Below are 16685 nucleotides of genomic sequence, written 5' to 3'. Positions count from 1 at the left end.
AGCTACCTTGTACGGGACGCAAGTATGCGTATGGCATGCATGAATACCTTCATTATCTGCGTTATGATTCACCGTTCGCCATGAGCGGTAGACTGGTGAGATGAGCACGAATCTACAGGACTGGGTCGAGGTGAGTGAAATATCTCGTTTCACAAAACGTTGCACGTTTTACTGACATTTTAATCGGTTATTTACATGGAATGGCAGCTTCTCAACGCTGAACAACATGTTCAAGTTGATAAGCTCAGGGAACACGCGAGACATGGTGTAGCATCTAGAGTCAGGGGGGTGAGTGACTATTCATATGCATGACTTGCTCCAAAAAAACAGCTCGTGGAAAGTCTGTCATCGCATCCGTCAACTTCGAAAAGCTGGGCTGATTTTGAGTATCTACAGGAAGTATGGCTTTACCTCCTAGAAGTACTGTCAGAGAACAAGACAGCCGAAATATCTTCCTTAGTGTCACTAAATACAACATATCAGGCTCTGCCTTCGGAACTACCGACAGAATTGACCGCTACTTTGTTAAGAACAGCTTTGGGACATCATACCAAGAGATTTCGAAATGAGACTTATGCAGGACTGATCACTTCTCTAACTTCTGAACAATCAACCTTTACTGCAAAAGGGAAGGAGAGAGCCTCCAATAATAATAATAATAATAATAACAGACAAGGCAGCAATGTATACTCAACCATGGGAGGTGAAATAAAGAGCTCAACTTCTCCAATGATCAAATCAACTGACAAACATGCACCACCACCCATCTCACTTACTTCTTCTTTACAAGCATCAGATTCAAACATCAGTGAACTAAACGATCTGAATACTATAAGATCTCAATTATCCCGTATATTACCACCACCACCCTCAACTCCTCCTTCGAGACACACATACCTGACTATATTAGAAGAAGTTTTAGGTAAATTTCATAATGCTGAAAATATGGCTGGAAGAGACGAGGAATATAGAAGAAATCTGAATGGCGGTTTACAAGGTTCAGAAAATGATTGGATATATCTTGCAACTCCGTTTGTATGTGTCTTAAGTAGACCAGTGGGGATTTTCTTGGGTTTCCAAAAGCTCATGGAGAAATTGAGTGAGTGATACCCTGTCGTTCAGCATTATGACGGTATAGGCACTACTGGCGTCACAATGCTAATCGACAACTACGTTTTAACCTTACATAGGATTATTTCCTTCCATTCCATCCAGATTGGCATCTTTCCTTACATTGTTTCGATTGGCTTTACCGGAATTGCATTCATATTGTGAAGATGAACAAGTACCTTACGTACAAGTAGCCATGAGCTGGATGACTACTTTGTTGGCGAAAGAAATGTGGCTTGGGGACGTATTGAGGTTATGGGGTGAGTACGAATCCCTTGCCGTGGGAACCAGAATTATCTTGGATCAGTAAGCTGACCGGAATAAACAGATGCTTATCTAGCTTCCGATGATATGTTTGCTCTACATTGCTACGTATGTGTAGGTATCTTATCGACCTGCAAAGAGTGAGCCTCGTCTTCTCTCGTCCTCCTGATCTTGAGGTGTAACTGACTTGGGACCGGAAAAGAACATTGGAAGAATTAGATGGATCGGAAGCGAAACTCATGCTACTTGATTTACCGCCATTGGATGTCGACAGGGTGAGTCTCAGATCGTCTTATGTGGGTAATGACAATAAGCTCATCATGACGATAACAGTTACTGCAAGACGCTGCCAATTTACGAGTCTCGTTCCCCTTACCTCGACCGGTAGAAAATGAACCGTGACTTTACTCACTCAGCACGCCCCATCATTATAGCATTTCGCCTCGCTTCATGGTCACAAAAACACAATGTTGTGCATATACACTACATCCTTATGAGGTTGCTTTGTGCGCATGCATGCTATATTCAACCAGAAACAGGGTACCTTCTTCTTAGGGAAATATGGAATGCTGAGAGCAAGGCAGGTGCCACACTCGTCGGAATTAGCAGTCAACATGTGACGGGATCAAATAAAAGTTGAAAAGTGGAGTGAAGTTTGGGATAGAAGTTTATAGATGACGCTCGAATGGGATACAGAGAAAAAAGTTGAAAACGTTCAACTTTACATCTTGACAATATATCAATCAGTATCTCATCTGGCAGAAAAGAGCTTGTCCATCGTAGAAAAGAAAAACACTAAAGACGAAAAGAACAAATCACTTATATTCTCCGGATTGTGAGTCAAATGAGCCAACTGCCTTAGCCAAGATCTCTCCTTTCCTGTGCCATTCTTATGATGTTCAATGTAATTTGCGTTTGAGCTCTCTCATACTCAAGAGAGTAGCCACGAAACCAATCTTATGCCTATATGTCTGATCCATCTATCATTCTTCATGCTATCATCGTGAAATTATCCAGATCTTCTGGAGACTGACTATTATCATTCTTGGTAGCAGAACACACCAGACATCTGCCTAAATGTCCGCTCCTCAATCTGGCGAAGTGGAGATACCTAAGGAGAATTTTTTCCCTACATTGGGAGACGTAGCTCAGCATACCGATAATCTCGAAGGTATAGAAGATGAAGATCAGGATAGGCAAATGCAAGAGATCGAAAGTCTGTGTATGAGATGTCACGAAAATGTGAGTTTTTGGGTTCATGCATGTCCGTCATGATCATCATGGACTGATAATTCACTGTGCTGCATAACAATTAGGGAAAGACCAGACTACTCTTGACTACCATCCCTTATTTCAAGGAGATTATCGTTTCAAGTTTCAGATGTGAGAATTGCGGTCATCGAGATACTGAAATCCAAAGTGCGGGTGAAATACAGCGTGAGTTTGACTTGCCTACAGATCATTATTCTGGGAAGCTGACAGGAAATTGATCTTTCTTTTAGCTAAAGGTGTAGTTTATACCATTCATCTTCTCACTCGAGAAGATTTGAACCGACAGCTCGTCAAATCCAGCTTTGCCACTCTTTCTATACCGGATTTGCAACTAACTATCCCTCCTGGAAGAGGCCAGATCAACACTGTAGAAGGTATCATTCGAGATACAGTTCGGGATTTAAACATTTCTCAACCTGTTCGAAGAGTCATGGATCCTGAGACGGGCAAAAAAATCGATGAAATGTTAACTACTTTACGAAACTTGATCAACATGGAAGAAGAAGATGAAGATGGTGGCGTAGGAGCTGATGATGAAGATGTGAAATTGTCAACATATCACGAAACTGAAGAGAACATTGAAACAAAACCATTCGTACCATTCTCAATGGTGTTAGATGATCCTTCTGGAAATTCATTCTTCTCATTCGTCGATTCACCTTCTGATCCTCAATGGAACATGAGAGCGTATAACAGAACTTTCGACCAAAATGTCACTCTCGGCTTAGTAGCTAGACCCGATGACGCACCTGAACCAAGCGCAGATGGAGAATCATCCTTGGACGATAAACATAAATTATCAAGCTTGGAGGAGTTCGAACAAAGAAGAAAACAACAAGGTGAAGTTGTTCCGGATGAAGTATTCAGTTTCCCCTCAACTTGCTCTTCTTGTGGTCATCAATTAGAAACTAGAATGCAACAAGTGAACATACCCTACTTCAAGGTAAGTGAAATTTGACTAGGTATAAAAATACTTGTGATATCACATGCTGATATGGAGACTTCGATTGTATAGGATATCATCATCATGGCTGCCAATTGTTATGCTTGTGGATACAGGGATAACGAAGTGAAGTCTGGTGGATCAATAGCCGATAAAGGGAAGAGGATATCGCTGAAGGTAGAGGATGAGGAGGATCTCAGTCGAGATCTGTTGAAGGTAAGTATCATTGAAAACTTTCTCCGTGCGTCTTTGCTAACCATTTGGTTGTTTTTTCAGTCCGATACGGCAGGATTAGAAATCCCTGAAATCGATTTACATCTTCAACCTGGTACTCTAGGGGGGAGGTTTACCACTTTAGAAGGATTACTCAACGAGATTTACACTGAATTATCAACCAAGGTGTTCCGAACGGGTGATTCGTTATCATCAGGAATCGGTCAAATAAATGCAGACGGTGCAAAAGGTGAAAGGAAGTTTGAAACTTTTTTAAAAGGTTTAAAAGACTGTATCAGCGCTTCACGACCTTTCACACTCATAATAGACGACCCAGTATCAAATTCTTATTTACAAAACCTTTACGCTCCGGATCCAGACCCTAATATGACTATTGAAGAATACGATAGAACATTTGAACAAAATGACGAATTGGGTATAAATGATATGGTCTTGGAAGGTTACGATAAAGATGCAGAAGGAACCGCTTAGACAAGACAGAAAGTGTATTGATACAAGCTAGATCACATGATCCACTGAACCCATAGATCTTTCGTCAGTTGTATTTACTAAAGATTTCAAATGCATAATTCAAACATTTGTATCATTTATTCAACTCTACCGGTACATTCGATGCAGTATATTCCTTAGCTTTTTGACTAATTGTGCTCTACGAAAATGATTTGAACATGTACATTCCTCATAACTGCACTCAATGTCTCATAACTCCACTAAGCTTCCAATACCAATCGATAACCTGCAACAGACAGCAATCCACTCAAAGTGACTTTAGCGATCGCAACGATTTGTTCGAAATCATACCCATCTCTTTGAGATAGATCTCCCGAGTTATGATAGAAAGGATCTGCGATCCAACCGTTTCTTTCAAAAACTTGAGTGGCCGGGAAACCGTATGAAACAAATGACTGATGATCTGAACAACAAGCTGCAGTTCTACCGACTACTAATTCTGGTGAATAGATTTGAGAGAGATTACCGATCAAGTAGGTTGCTTCTGGAAGGTGAATTCTACATGAAATGATTAACATTGATACTGATCTCAACGAGAGAGGCAGATTTCATCACTTACGACTCGGGAAGACCAAGCTGAAGGGGTTCACCGGGCTAAAAGGAAGCAGAGATAATCAGTATTTTGAATTTTGGGGAAGAGTTCTATAAGAGTATATCTTACAGCATGATACGCCAGCATATCAGCTTGAACTTGGAGGAGTATAGTAGTATTCTTAGCATGAAGGTGTTCTGATGGTAATCGACGATTAGCTGAGATACAGATGATTATCGGTGGATAGTACTCACCAGCATAAGCGTGACTACCTAACAAACCCTGTTCCTCTCCAGCGAAGAAAGCGAGTACTACTTGTTTCTTGAACTTGACACCTTGGGTTCCAACAGCATGAGCTACACTTAACAAATGACCAGTTCCGGAACCATCATCATCACCTCCTGGAGCACGAGTCGATCCGAACGATCCTCTTGAGTCGTAATGTGCTGAAAGAATGACATGTTCTGTTGAATTGAGTGAAGAAGGGTAATGACAAATAACATTTGGAGCGAATCCATCAAGGAAGATGTGAAGGTGACAATCCGCTCCTGATGCTTCTACTTTCTCTGTGTATCGCAACAAGTAATCTTGTATCAGCTTGAGTCCATTGCAGAAAGGAAATGGTATTGCTCACCTTTGATCCAATGAGCGGCTTTGACGGCTCCGGGAGTAAAAGAATGTCTTGACTCTATACCACTTGGAGCTTCTCCAGTCAAGAATCTGACATCTCTTCTGATCTGATTATGCTCAATACCCTCTGAAACGATTTTATCTATCTCTGGAGAAAATCTGAGATGCTTCGTGATATTTGCCAAGTGTTTAGCGAAATGTCCTGGAACAGGCTCCCAGCCATTTGCTATAGCTGGTAAGGGTTTGGAGGGCAGGGCAACAGGAACAAGATGAGATGGTAAAAGTGTGTCGATAATAGGAAGGTAAGACTGCGGTACGTGTAGTAGCATTGATGTGGGAGATTGATGAAGCAACTGAATGGGTTGATTGTGAGATTGGGTGTTCGACAAAACATGTTGAGCTGTATCATCAGCTGAGACGAGAGAAACTTCTTGTGATCTACCGGAGATCATCTCCCAGCTATCAACAATATTGGTCGACAGCAAAGACGGATCGACGCCGGCTTGACCGACCCATACAATGCGACCATTATCGACATTGTTGACGGAGAGAGGTACAAGTGATCCAGAAGTAAGCTCATTCAAAGTTGTTTTTCCAGACAGGCATTCTTCAGTCGGCAGGTAGATATGATCCTGGGAATCAGCAGAGCCGCCATAAGTGCCATAGTAGGAGGATTTCATGCAATCGGCGAGCTTGGATGAAGGTGCAGATGACGAGATCAATAGTGTCTTGGGAGGAGCGGTCGTGGGGATCGCGCTCGCTGAGACTGTGCTCAGTACTGCCAGCAGAGCAAAGTATGATGACATGGTGAACGAAGTGATATGACCGATGGCGTATCCACAGGGGAGTGCGTATAAAGATAGAGTGAATCTAGAATGAACGGATGAGAAGTCAAATGGATCAGAGTCCGAGATAGCACTTGAACACCATATGACAGGAAGAACGCGTCGGTTATCGGGATTCACCGATGGGAAGCAAGTGGCACCATGCAGATATTGTCAGATAACCTTTGGTGAGGTGAAGGAGAAAGCAGAAAAGGGCACACATACTGTATGAGAATGAGATGTGAGGGTTTATGCATCATATTGGAGTGTGATTCCTATCAACAGGTAATGACATGTCTACCGATGTATTTATGTGCGGAGGCTCCTTCCCGAGCGATCTCTACACTTTCCAAGTTCTTTTGTCCCTGGCGTGCATCCTTGTCGCGACAGCCAGCAGTGCTGAGCCCATCAATACACAGACACCCGACCAGATCGTAGGAGCGTAAAACCCGTAGCGATCGAGCAGAGCACCTTGAATTGGACTTCCGCTTAACGCAGCTAGCGACATCACCAACATTCCCCACCCTACTCTACTTCCAAGCTCATTAAACCCTTTGGCAAACGTCATAGCGGCAGGGGTCATTAAAGAAACGTAAGCTCCAGAGAAGAACCCATATAGGATGGCAACAACAATCAAACCTCCAGGGGATCCTGCGCCAAAAATAGCAAAGACGAGCACTCCAGTGAAGAAAGAGCATAGGGTGATGACGTTCAAGGAGCCAACTTTGTCAGCGAAAAAGTTTGGTAAGGTACGTCCGAAAATCGAAGCGGCATTTAAAATCGCGATTGTATATTGAGTCAAATTTGATGAGATGCCATGGTCCTCTCCGTAGATCTGTGAGGGTTCCGTGTAAGTGATGAGGAAGGAAAAAAGGAACAGAGAGAGTTACTTACTTGAATATAGTATACCGGGAAAAATTGACCCCAGGTCACGCAAAACAGCCCCGCTACAACCAAAGTATAAGGCACACTAGAAAAAAGCTCCTTGGGAGTTGGCTTAGGTGGTCCACCCTTCTTCACAGGTAATCTTGTACGGAGTAGCGCACAGGCGAGTATCAGACAGCCCAAAAGGAGATATCCTGTGTATTGAACAGCTTTCTCAAATCCATGGCTTTTGAATAGATTGTTCAACATGATTGGTAAACAGATTGCTCCAGTTGAAGATCCAGTAACAGCTATTCCCATAGCAATAGCACGTTTCTTCATGAAATAGTGAGACAAAACTGAGAATGCTGGTAAAAGCATTAAACCGATGCCTATGCCTAACCCTAAGGCTTGGGCCAAGACAGTTTGCCAGAACTCTTTGCAGAGCGAAGTCATGAAGATGCTGAAGCATATTCGTATTGTCAGCGGCAGAGCTCTCAGTGTCATCAGGATCAAGCTCACCAAACGATATAGAGGACTGCCCCAGAATACATCAGGTGATAAAAGTAACCTTTGTCGTATAGAGGACCTGTAAAGGCTCCCAAAGCGAACTGAAGGAACAGTTGGACAGATCCAACCCAAGAGATGTCAGACGCGGTGACATTCGGGTACTTGACAATGTAGTACGCCTGAAAAACCCCAAAAGAGTTGGCATATCCGAAGGTGGCAAACACTTAAGACCAGTTAATAATGACAATAGAGAAGAGTTGAATGAACCACTTACTAGTCAGCCAAGCACCCAGAACACATAGCCATGCTTGAAGACCTCCTTCAGGCATGGTAGGAGGAGCTGGAGATTTACTATCAGCTCCCTTTTCGACATCGCCGTTAGGCTTGATAGTTTGTTCCGCTGGTGTGCTGATTGTTGGGGAAGCGGTCAGGCTGTTATCGGAGGATGATTCGATCATGATAGGTTATTTAACTGTGAAGTAAGATAGTCTTGTAGACGGTGTGTCGCTTTTATGACAGATTCGCAGACTGCTAATTCATTCAAGCTATACGCTGACTATTTATACTGTCTATGCATGTCTAATCTGTGCCATGGCAGTCGCGAAGAAAAGCAAATGTGCCACCGCATTGACCCGGGTTTGTACGGTGGGATTGACGGACCCACCCGCGGCTCAGTGACTCTCTCATCCGAAATACAAACAACAACCTGCCTCCACCTTTCATCCACTAAAGTTAATCGTTTTGAGCCTACCGCCGAGGCCGATACATTATGATTGACATCTTGCTTATTCATTGATATCGCCCTCACCGTAACTGCATACTGCATTAGTCCCAGAGCTTTCAAAGCCACTGAGGCTTAGGAGCCTCTGTACATTCCATATCCGGCTCAACTCGTTCTCACCCGGAGACTTGCATTCAGCTTAATCTTGTTTGCTCGGACTCTGTTCTTAGGCTCATAAAGACTGGCTAACCATGAATACGCCGTCTGATAGTGTAACTTCTGTTCACCCCAGAGACGAAGGCGAATCTCCAGAGCGGGAGGAGAAGAGGAAAATCAAGAGACCCCGAGCAAAGGTACGTTTTTGCTAGTTGCCTTATTATGTCGAGCATGCTGATTACTTCAGTGTAGCTTACTTGCCTGAATTGGTGAGCATCACGAGAGATGACATCTTGGAGAGCTGAGCCTGTGTGGTAGTAAGAGAAGGAAAAGTAAATGCGACAAGTGTTTTCCTTGCTCGTCATGCGTTAGTCGAGGAGAAAGCAAAGCCTGTCATTACGAAGAGGGATGCAAACCTGGTGCCGAAGGAGTGACAGACCCGGGAGAATACAAGGCTATACAAATCCGGCTAGAGAGAATAGAAGCAGCCTTGACAGCTTTGCGATCTCCACCGGCAACCTCTCCTAGCAAAGCTTCGCCCATCGATACTCACCCTCTACCTCATACTGCAGATCAAGAACGAGCCCATAGCATCTTGATTACATCGCGGATGGGTTCAAATCCTGGATTTCCTGGCAGCATTCAAGGAAAACTGCCTGAGGGCCAGGAGGACCATATCAACCCAGAATTAGTTCCGGGTTTCTGGCCAAGCATCGTACTAAATCTCACTCCAGAGAGATCCACAAGATGGAACCGAGAAATGCAGCAGATATTTGAGGTTTTACCAAGTGAACAGCAAATGGAATATATGTTAGAGTACTATTTCTGCGAAATGCAATTGCTCGGTGAGTACCAAAGCCCAAGGTAGTCGCTGATCTTAAAAGGCATGCACATTGTCAGGAAGGTATTCAAAGAGGAATTTGCTCAGCTTAATCCTCTCAGATCAGTAGGATTGCATCTTTCAGTAGATCCTGCTTGGCTGGCCCAGCTTGTTTGCTTACTTTGGCAAGTTTTTCCAGAACCAATTACCCGCCATTACTGACAGCTGATACAGGGTAACTTGTCACTACTTGGCTCAGGATGAAAAGAGGCTTAATCACGAATCGAGTATTAGGCTTGGATTCACACGATCGGGATTGCTAGAACTCGCGTTAAAATTATACGATGCTCTTGAAATGGCACTCAACTGTTCCAGCTGGCTCTTCAAACCGCAACTTCGTATACTACAGACTCTGCTGATAGCTATTTTTCTTAAGTAAGTCTCACCGCGTCGGATGACGGTGCTGACTTGAACGCAGCATGCAAGGATGTCATTATACCGGGCGACTTTACGGTCCACCACCCGATTGGTCCTGTTGCCTGTGGTTTGAGATAGCTGCTGGGTAAGTTGTTGCTCGTGAGGATAACGCTAATTTGGTAGCATCTGTAAAGGCTTAGATTTGCATTTGGATAAGTCCGCTTCCGACATCGCCAGAATGCAAGATCCATCGCTTCCAGCCAATCGACCAATATATAGTGTACAGGTGGTTCGACGTGCTTTCCATGATTTACTCCTCTTTGATACCTACACTATCGTGAATTCGAGTGAAAGTCCACGAACTCTTTTTCCGTATTCGTTCCCAGACGGTGAGCTTGTTTGGAAGCTTTTAGATGACGCTGATCCTCGAATAGAATCCATCTTGACGCCTGCGCCTTTGAATTACTCCGAAAAAGCGTTATTATCCGAGGGGAACCCGAGTTCACGCTCCGAAAAGTAGGTGTCAGAGCATGTGACTATCGCTCATCGTCCTCAACAGAACCTCATTCGTATGGACTTTACACCAGAGCATTATTTCTCGAGAGTGGCGCAAGATTTCTTTTCTCTTAGAACATCCACAAGATATATCATACGCAATGGTCATTGAACGTAATCAAGCACTACGAGACGCTTTCACAGATTTCTTGGCTATCCAAGTGGACGGAAACTTGACTCATTCTGAATCAAACGCCTTTGCATTAACATATAGGTGAATACTAAGAATATGGGAACTTCTGCTTATTCATAACAGCTCATATCAGCAGCGATTTTTGCGCCTGCATCGACCATTTTTCTTAAGGGGTTATCGAGATCCACAGTTTGCCCTATCGAAGTCTACGATCATTTCTGCAGCCAAACAAATTGCTAAAACTCATAGAAGGGTTTTACGGGATAGCGCAACTGATCGTAAGTTTACCTTAGCGGGTCTTGCGACCTGCCCAAGCTCACGTGTGACGCATAGCTATCGTGCGAAGTGCGGTATTTATGTTTCAACATCACATCACAGCACTCCCAATCCTGCTCCTCAATGCCCTACACGACACGTTATCTCTAGCTGAAATGAAACAAGAGTTGATCGAATCTTCCGACGTATTCCTGGAAACGTTCAAATCTGGGTTTCAGATGCATATCAGAGTAGCTGCAAAGGGATCCGCCATCGCTAGTGAGATGGTGATGGTGAGTGGTCAACATAGGGACAGTAGGCTGACCAGTAGCTTCTTGATGATCCACCTACAAACCTGGATAGCATTGAGGGGTTACTGCAAAACATTCATGTCAAAGCTAAAGCCAAAGAACGACTTCTCCTTGATTCTTCTTCCACCTCAAGCAAAACGTCGCTCTCTGAACCAATAAACGGCCTCAGTTCAACCGAGTCATCAACTATGTCTATCCAACCCATGAATGAAAGTACGACGTCCGCAAACGCAAACAATGATTGGTGGGATTTAGAGTGAGTGTCCATATTTACCCCCGATAATAGCGCTGAACAGGTGGCCAGCTGGACTCAATACCTGCGTGATATGTGATAACCTTCGGATCAGATTTGTACGGAGTCAACTCAGAGGACTTCATGCCATGTAGCAATGGTGGAGATGTACATGTTTCTAACATGGAGGTCATGCGATGACTGACACAATGTTTCACGGAATCTCCAAGATTGATGCTCTATTTGTATAATATGTCCGCTACTGTATATCACCTAATTGCCATGATAGGCCCATCTATCAACACAATTCTTTTGTTTTGCTTCGGGCTGACGCTACTACTCCTACAACTCGACGCTCAATCTGAAGTTTTTCTCTTAGCGAGTGTTCGTTCTTACGCTGGACCTCTCTTCCTTTCTCTGACGCTCAAAATAGTTTATCTAAGAAGCGCCCTATAGCGGTAGTAGGCACTTTGTATCTGTTTACGATATCACACAAATATTAGCATTCTTTATGCGATTTCGTAGTTGCGATCGAGCTTACGCTGCACGGTACTCCTCGTCAAGAGCGTCAAACTCTGGTACAAAAGATTTGAAGTCCATCTCTGTTGTCTTGATAATTTTTGTTTTATGCCATAATTTCCAGCCAAAGTAAGCGACAAAGACGAAAGCGAGACCGAAATAACAGGTAAGGAAAGTTTGGGTATCCCAGCCGCCATGGGTGAACACTACCCAACCTTGAGTAACGACGATTAGAGACAGCATGACCACACAGAACCAACTGTATGGGACAGTGTATTTTGTGGTCCAAGGGAGATTATTACGATCTATGCCTTGAGCCTTAAGACCGGCTCGGAATCGAATTGTGGTAATGGTCATTGCGATCTATATATAATAAGGTCGATGAATATTGGGTATTCCTGGCAAATCTAGTGTACTCACATAATTAAGTAATTGAGCAACACTACTAAGATTGATGAACCAACCGAAAATCGTTGCTGCGTTGGTGCTGACTTGCATATAACATAGACAGAAAATGGCAATGACACAGCCAAATGCGTAGATTGGTACACCGTTCTTAGTTGTTCGAGCAAAGATTTTGGGAGCCTGTCCTCTGACAGCAAGGGAGTGAACTACTCGACTGCCAACGAAGGCGAATCCATTGGCGCACGAAAGAGCAGAGGTGATGACCATGGCGTTGAAGACATCTGGGAGAACTTTGATACCTACTCGCTTCATACCAACAACATAGGCTGAAGCATTGGCACCGACACCAGTCGCGACTGCTTCCTTGAGGATGGGATCGTTGTAAGGCACGAGGATACCGCAGGCGAGAATACCAAAGAAGAAGAAAAGGGTGAGTCGGAATAGAACACCCTTGACTGCCTTGGGAATAGTTCGTCGAGGCCATGCAGCTTCACCAGCACACATGGAAACGAATTCGGGACCACCAACGGAGTAAGCAGCGATTTTGAAAACCTATGGTCACTTTGTGAGCATTTCGTCACTGAGTGTAAAACTTGTGCACTTACATTCCAGAAACCAAGAAATCGGCCAAGGGGTCCAGTCGTGTGGTATGCAGCCCAAGGTCCAGGCTATCAACAAGACGGCATCAGTGTTGCACAAATGTATACGTTGTCGTGTAACTCACCTCTTTCCAATATCGAAAACCAATTCTATCATGTTGAGGATTACCACCAAGCATGACTATGAAAGTCATGAGGATGAGCATCACTATGAGGATGATTTTCAAACTGGCAAAGTAAAATTCTGATTCTCCATAAAATTTGACGTGGAAGCAATTCAACGCGGTAATGATGACGATAGACATCGTGATCCAAGCTGCAGGGGTGACGTCTGGTAACCAGTAACCAAATAGACCAGCAACACCGACAATATCGGCACAACCGAACATAGTTCCAGCGTAAAAGTAGTTCCATCCTACAGCGAAAGCAGCCTAGGAAGTCATGCCAATGGTCAGCTAGTCCCGCGACTCAGATGTCTCTCAGGATAGAGACTCACAGCAGGATCGATATAATCACCGGCCCATGTGATGAAACCTCCAGGGACAGGTTTGAACGATCCCATTTCACCAGCACCAAGACATACGCCTTGAATGAAATCAGCGTTCAGCTGAGATAGCAGCAAATGAGACGACATACCCCAACAAATAGCGCAAAACACCATATAAGCAAGAAGTGATCCAAGCGGACCAGCTGAGATGAGCGAACGTCCACATCCCAGGAATAGACCTGTTCCTATCGTCGATCCGATACCTAAGGTAGATCATTAATAAGATTAGAGAACTTCGCTGATTGCAATGTGCGACTCACCGATCAGCTGAATATGTCTCAGCGTCAACCCTCGCACGGTGGAGGTAGACTGAGCGGGCCGCTCGTTCTCCTGAGAAGCATCGATGATAGCGATATCAGGATATGTCTCCTTGGCATCTTCGAGCGAAGATTGCTTCTGCATTTTGACTAAGCTTCTTGGTGTTACCAGCCGTATGATGATGAGTAGGCTCTCGTAGCTTCGTTTGATATCACTGAGGAGTGTCAGTAATACAACTGTGATGTATGAAGGAAGAGAAAATTTGGAAAGCGAGGGTTAACTTACCGGTCCTGATATGATCTATCTGTTTCTATTTATGCGTATCTCTGTCCGTATTTTTCTTCCTCAGCTCCATCGAACTAATTCTGGGGCGAGCCGCGAGCTGTTCAGGGTAAAAATGGCGGTCTTCAATTAGATACCGTTGGTAACACTATTTCGGGCAGCTATTTCGGGGGTCATCTCGGTCCGAAAAATTGCTATGTTCAAGCGCGGTCTAACTCGGCGTTGACATGGAGATTGATTGTTTAGTTTTCCGTCTGTCAACCGTCTATCATTGATCTTACAGGCGACAGGCATTGCCGAATCGAGCGAAAGCGATAAAGTGGATAATATGTTGACCTTGTCAACAGAAAACATCATTTCGAAGGCAAAATCGACAACATGTCACCTATCGCTATAAATGACGCTATCAAAGAAGAGTTGCGCACCCCAAAGGCTCCTCTCAAGGCCAGCGCAGAGCCGGAATCGATGCAACCAACGGTCTCACCCACTATTGATGAGCCTTTTTCCGGACGAAATCCTGATGGTTCTTACAAGGTGCTGAATCAGCCTCTTGGAATGAGGCGGAAGCTGAGAGTGGTATGTGTGGGGGCCGGCGCTAGTGGAATCAATATGGCGTGAGTTGCATCCGATTGTGCTAGGCGTATCAAAAATCTTCTGACGGCCATGCGCAGGTACAAAATCCAATCACATATGAAAGACGTCGAATTTGTGGTGAGTCCTCCACTGTGAAAGGAGATAGGAGATAGATAGGGGAATTCATACTGTCGATCTGTGTGTGTGTGTGTGTGTGTGTGTGTGTGTGTGTGTGTGTGTGTGTGTGTGTGTAGATTTCGAGTGGCTGATCACATAATGTAGACATATGACAAAAACCAAGATGTCGGCGGGACTTGGTACGAAAACCGATATCCTGGTGTCGCGTGCGATACCAACAGCCATGGATATGCTTTCACCTATCATCTGAAACCAGATTGGACGGCGGTGTGAGTCAGTTCTAAATGAGTGGAAAGTAATTTGCTAAACTCCTAAGACAGGTTCTCCCCAGGTGGCGAAATTGAGGAATAGTGAGTAGTAATCTCCCTTTTCGGAGGGAGTGCTAATCCTTTTCCAGTATGCGAGATGTTGTGAGGTCATATGGCCTCTCAAAATACATCAAACTGAACCACCAGGTACTGGGTGCGACCTGGGATGCTGCAAAGGCTAAATGGTATGTTCGTGTTCGAAAAGGAGATGATCCAGCTACGGACTTTACCGATACATGTGATATTTTTATCAATGCTTCGGGGCTGCTCAACCATTGGAAGATGCCTAATATACCTGGAATAAGCAATTTCAAAGGTGCCGTGGTACATACTGCTGCATGGCCTGAGGATCTGGATTTAAAGGGTAAAAGAGTGGCTTTGATTGGAATTGGATCAAGTGCAATTCAAGTCAGTTTGGCGCCCTTCTTATAGAGAAGAATCAAGGGCTGATAAAGACGGCAGGTGCTACCTCAAATCCAACCCCTAGTCGAAAGCTGTTCGATATTCATCCGTTCTCCAACTTGGATAGCTCCTGCCAGGGAAGGTGAATTACTGACCCCCGAAGCAATTCAACGGTATCGCGATCATCCGGAAGAGCACCTGGAATACTGTCGAGATCTCGAATCTTTGGCGAATAAGAGATTTGGTTACATTACCAAGGGAAGTGAGGATCAGAAGAACCTGTACGAAGCATGGAGCACACATATGCAAAATGGGTTGAAGAGTCGTCCGGAATACTACGACAAGTTACATCCATCGTTTGGTGTCGGATGTAGACGGTGAATTCGAGCAACAAGCTCAATGATGAAAGCTGATATTTTCTAGTCCCACACCTGGACCGGGGTTCTTGGAGGCGCTCACGCAGTCAAACGTGGAAGCTGTCTTTTCAGGGTGAGTATATCAATGCTTGAAATTGACCGTTGCTAAAGTTGTTTGTTCCCAGGGTGGACCATATCGATGAGACTGGCTTGACAACATCGGACGGAGATCGAAGGGAGTTTGATGTCATAATCTGTGCGACCGGTTTTGACGTTTCTTTCAAGCCCCGATTTGAAGTTCTTGGACGAGATTCAATCAATTTGCAAGAACAATGGGCAGAATGTCCAAGAGCCTATCTTTCAATGTTTGCTGTAAACTTTCCAAACTACTTCACTATCTTAGGTCCAGGAGCGCCTTCTGCTCAAGGATCAATTATAGTTTCTATAGAAAGGATCTCAGATTATATAATAAAGTTCCTGGATCGATTCCAACACGAAGCTATCAAAACGTTTGAGGTTGACGCTCAGGCCGTAGAGGAATTGGCAGAACATATGGAAGAACAGCTGAAATTGACTGTCTGGACGGATAACTGTTCATCTTGGTTTAAAAATGGTACTTCTTCTGGACCAGTCATTGCTCTTCATCCGGGTGGAAGACTGCACTTCTTTAGCTTGTTGATGGATCCTGTAAGTCGGCCACAACCAAATAGCGGCGTTTACTGATAGAATGCTTATAGCGATATGAGGATTTCAAATATACCTATTGGAACAAAAACCGATATGCATATTGGGGCAATGGTTACACACTTAGAGAAGTAGAGTAAGTCCATTAACGTCTCAGAGCTGGCACGAGATCGCTAACCAACTCCCCATAGGGGACGCAACGATACTTGGTACTTACAATACGCAGACGGACTAGACTTGTTCAAGTATTGAACAGTGTTGAGTTATTTGGGTCATATGTTCCGGCTGTATCAGCATGCACTATTCCCAAAATCATATGGC

General features: G+C 44.2%; 7 protein-coding genes across 7 annotated transcripts; 4 read left to right on the top strand and 3 right to left on the bottom strand.

Annotated features, from left to right (window-relative positions):
• Positions 1 to 100: 100 nt before the first annotated feature.
• On the top strand, positions 101 to 1776 carry IL334_003342 (uncharacterized protein; the record flags this gene model as incomplete). The annotated part of the gene is made up of 7 exons (XM_062935076.1): positions 101 to 130; positions 208 to 288; positions 397 to 1099; positions 1191 to 1370; positions 1439 to 1514; positions 1577 to 1649; positions 1708 to 1776. 7 exons carry the CDS (start codon positions 101 to 103, stop codon positions 1774 to 1776), a joined length of 1212 nt encoding a protein of 403 aa, XP_062791127.1.
• A 675-nt stretch (positions 1777 to 2451) lies between these two features.
• IL334_003341 (uncharacterized protein) lies at positions 2452 to 4294 on the top strand (the record flags this gene model as incomplete). Its single annotated transcript, XM_062935075.1, has 5 exons — positions 2452 to 2616; positions 2691 to 2811; positions 2877 to 3589; positions 3662 to 3805; positions 3866 to 4294. The coding sequence occupies 5 exons, from the start codon at positions 2452 to 2454 to the stop codon at positions 4292 to 4294; spliced, it is 1572 nt and encodes a 523-aa protein (XP_062791126.1).
• Positions 4295 to 4533: 239 nt separating this feature from the next.
• On the bottom strand, positions 4534 to 6301 carry IL334_003340 (uncharacterized protein; the record flags this gene model as incomplete). The annotated part of the gene is made up of 5 exons (XM_062935074.1): positions 4534 to 4831; positions 4893 to 4927; positions 4995 to 5062; positions 5120 to 5431; positions 5500 to 6301. 5 exons carry the CDS (start codon positions 6299 to 6301, stop codon positions 4534 to 4536), a joined length of 1515 nt encoding a protein of 504 aa, XP_062791125.1.
• A 358-nt stretch (positions 6302 to 6659) lies between these two features.
• IL334_003339 (uncharacterized protein) lies at positions 6660 to 8151 on the bottom strand (the record flags this gene model as incomplete). The annotated part of the gene is made up of 4 exons (XM_062935073.1): positions 6660 to 7154; positions 7214 to 7646; positions 7706 to 7916; positions 7968 to 8151. The coding sequence occupies 4 exons, from the start codon at positions 8149 to 8151 to the stop codon at positions 6660 to 6662; spliced, it is 1323 nt and encodes a 440-aa protein (XP_062791124.1).
• Positions 8152 to 8665: 514 nt separating this feature from the next.
• Positions 8666 to 11393, top strand: IL334_003338 (uncharacterized protein; the record flags this gene model as incomplete). Its single annotated transcript, XM_062935072.1, has 13 exons — positions 8666 to 8767; positions 8823 to 8839; positions 8889 to 9415; positions 9518 to 9575; positions 9625 to 9825; positions 9869 to 9952; positions 10045 to 10196; positions 10242 to 10323; positions 10367 to 10576; positions 10619 to 10773; positions 10829 to 11037; positions 11082 to 11317; positions 11366 to 11393. 13 exons carry the CDS (start codon positions 8666 to 8668, stop codon positions 11391 to 11393), a joined length of 2061 nt encoding a protein of 686 aa, XP_062791123.1.
• A 324-nt stretch (positions 11394 to 11717) lies between these two features.
• IL334_003337 (uncharacterized protein) lies at positions 11718 to 13765 on the bottom strand (the record flags this gene model as incomplete). Its single annotated transcript, XM_062935071.1, has 8 exons — positions 11718 to 11769; positions 11835 to 12175; positions 12233 to 12769; positions 12823 to 12885; positions 12942 to 13247; positions 13313 to 13401; positions 13453 to 13566; positions 13624 to 13765. 8 exons carry the CDS (start codon positions 13763 to 13765, stop codon positions 11718 to 11720), a joined length of 1644 nt encoding a protein of 547 aa, XP_062791122.1.
• Positions 13766 to 14281: 516 nt separating this feature from the next.
• Positions 14282 to 16616, top strand: IL334_003336 (uncharacterized protein; the record flags this gene model as incomplete). The annotated part of the gene is made up of 10 exons (XM_062935070.1): positions 14282 to 14517; positions 14575 to 14614; positions 14759 to 14883; positions 14935 to 14964; positions 15012 to 15330; positions 15385 to 15701; positions 15748 to 15813; positions 15866 to 16367; positions 16418 to 16500; positions 16556 to 16616. 10 exons carry the CDS (start codon positions 14282 to 14284, stop codon positions 16614 to 16616), a joined length of 1779 nt encoding a protein of 592 aa, XP_062791121.1.
• Positions 16617 to 16685: the final 69 nt, after the last annotated feature.

Source organism: Kwoniella shivajii, chromosome 4 (genome assembly GCF_035658355.1).
Source record: "Kwoniella shivajii chromosome 4, complete sequence".
Taxonomy (NCBI): Eukaryota; Fungi; Basidiomycota; class Tremellomycetes; order Tremellales; family Cryptococcaceae; genus Kwoniella; species Kwoniella shivajii.
This window is presented reverse-complemented; position numbering and strand designations above follow the sequence as displayed.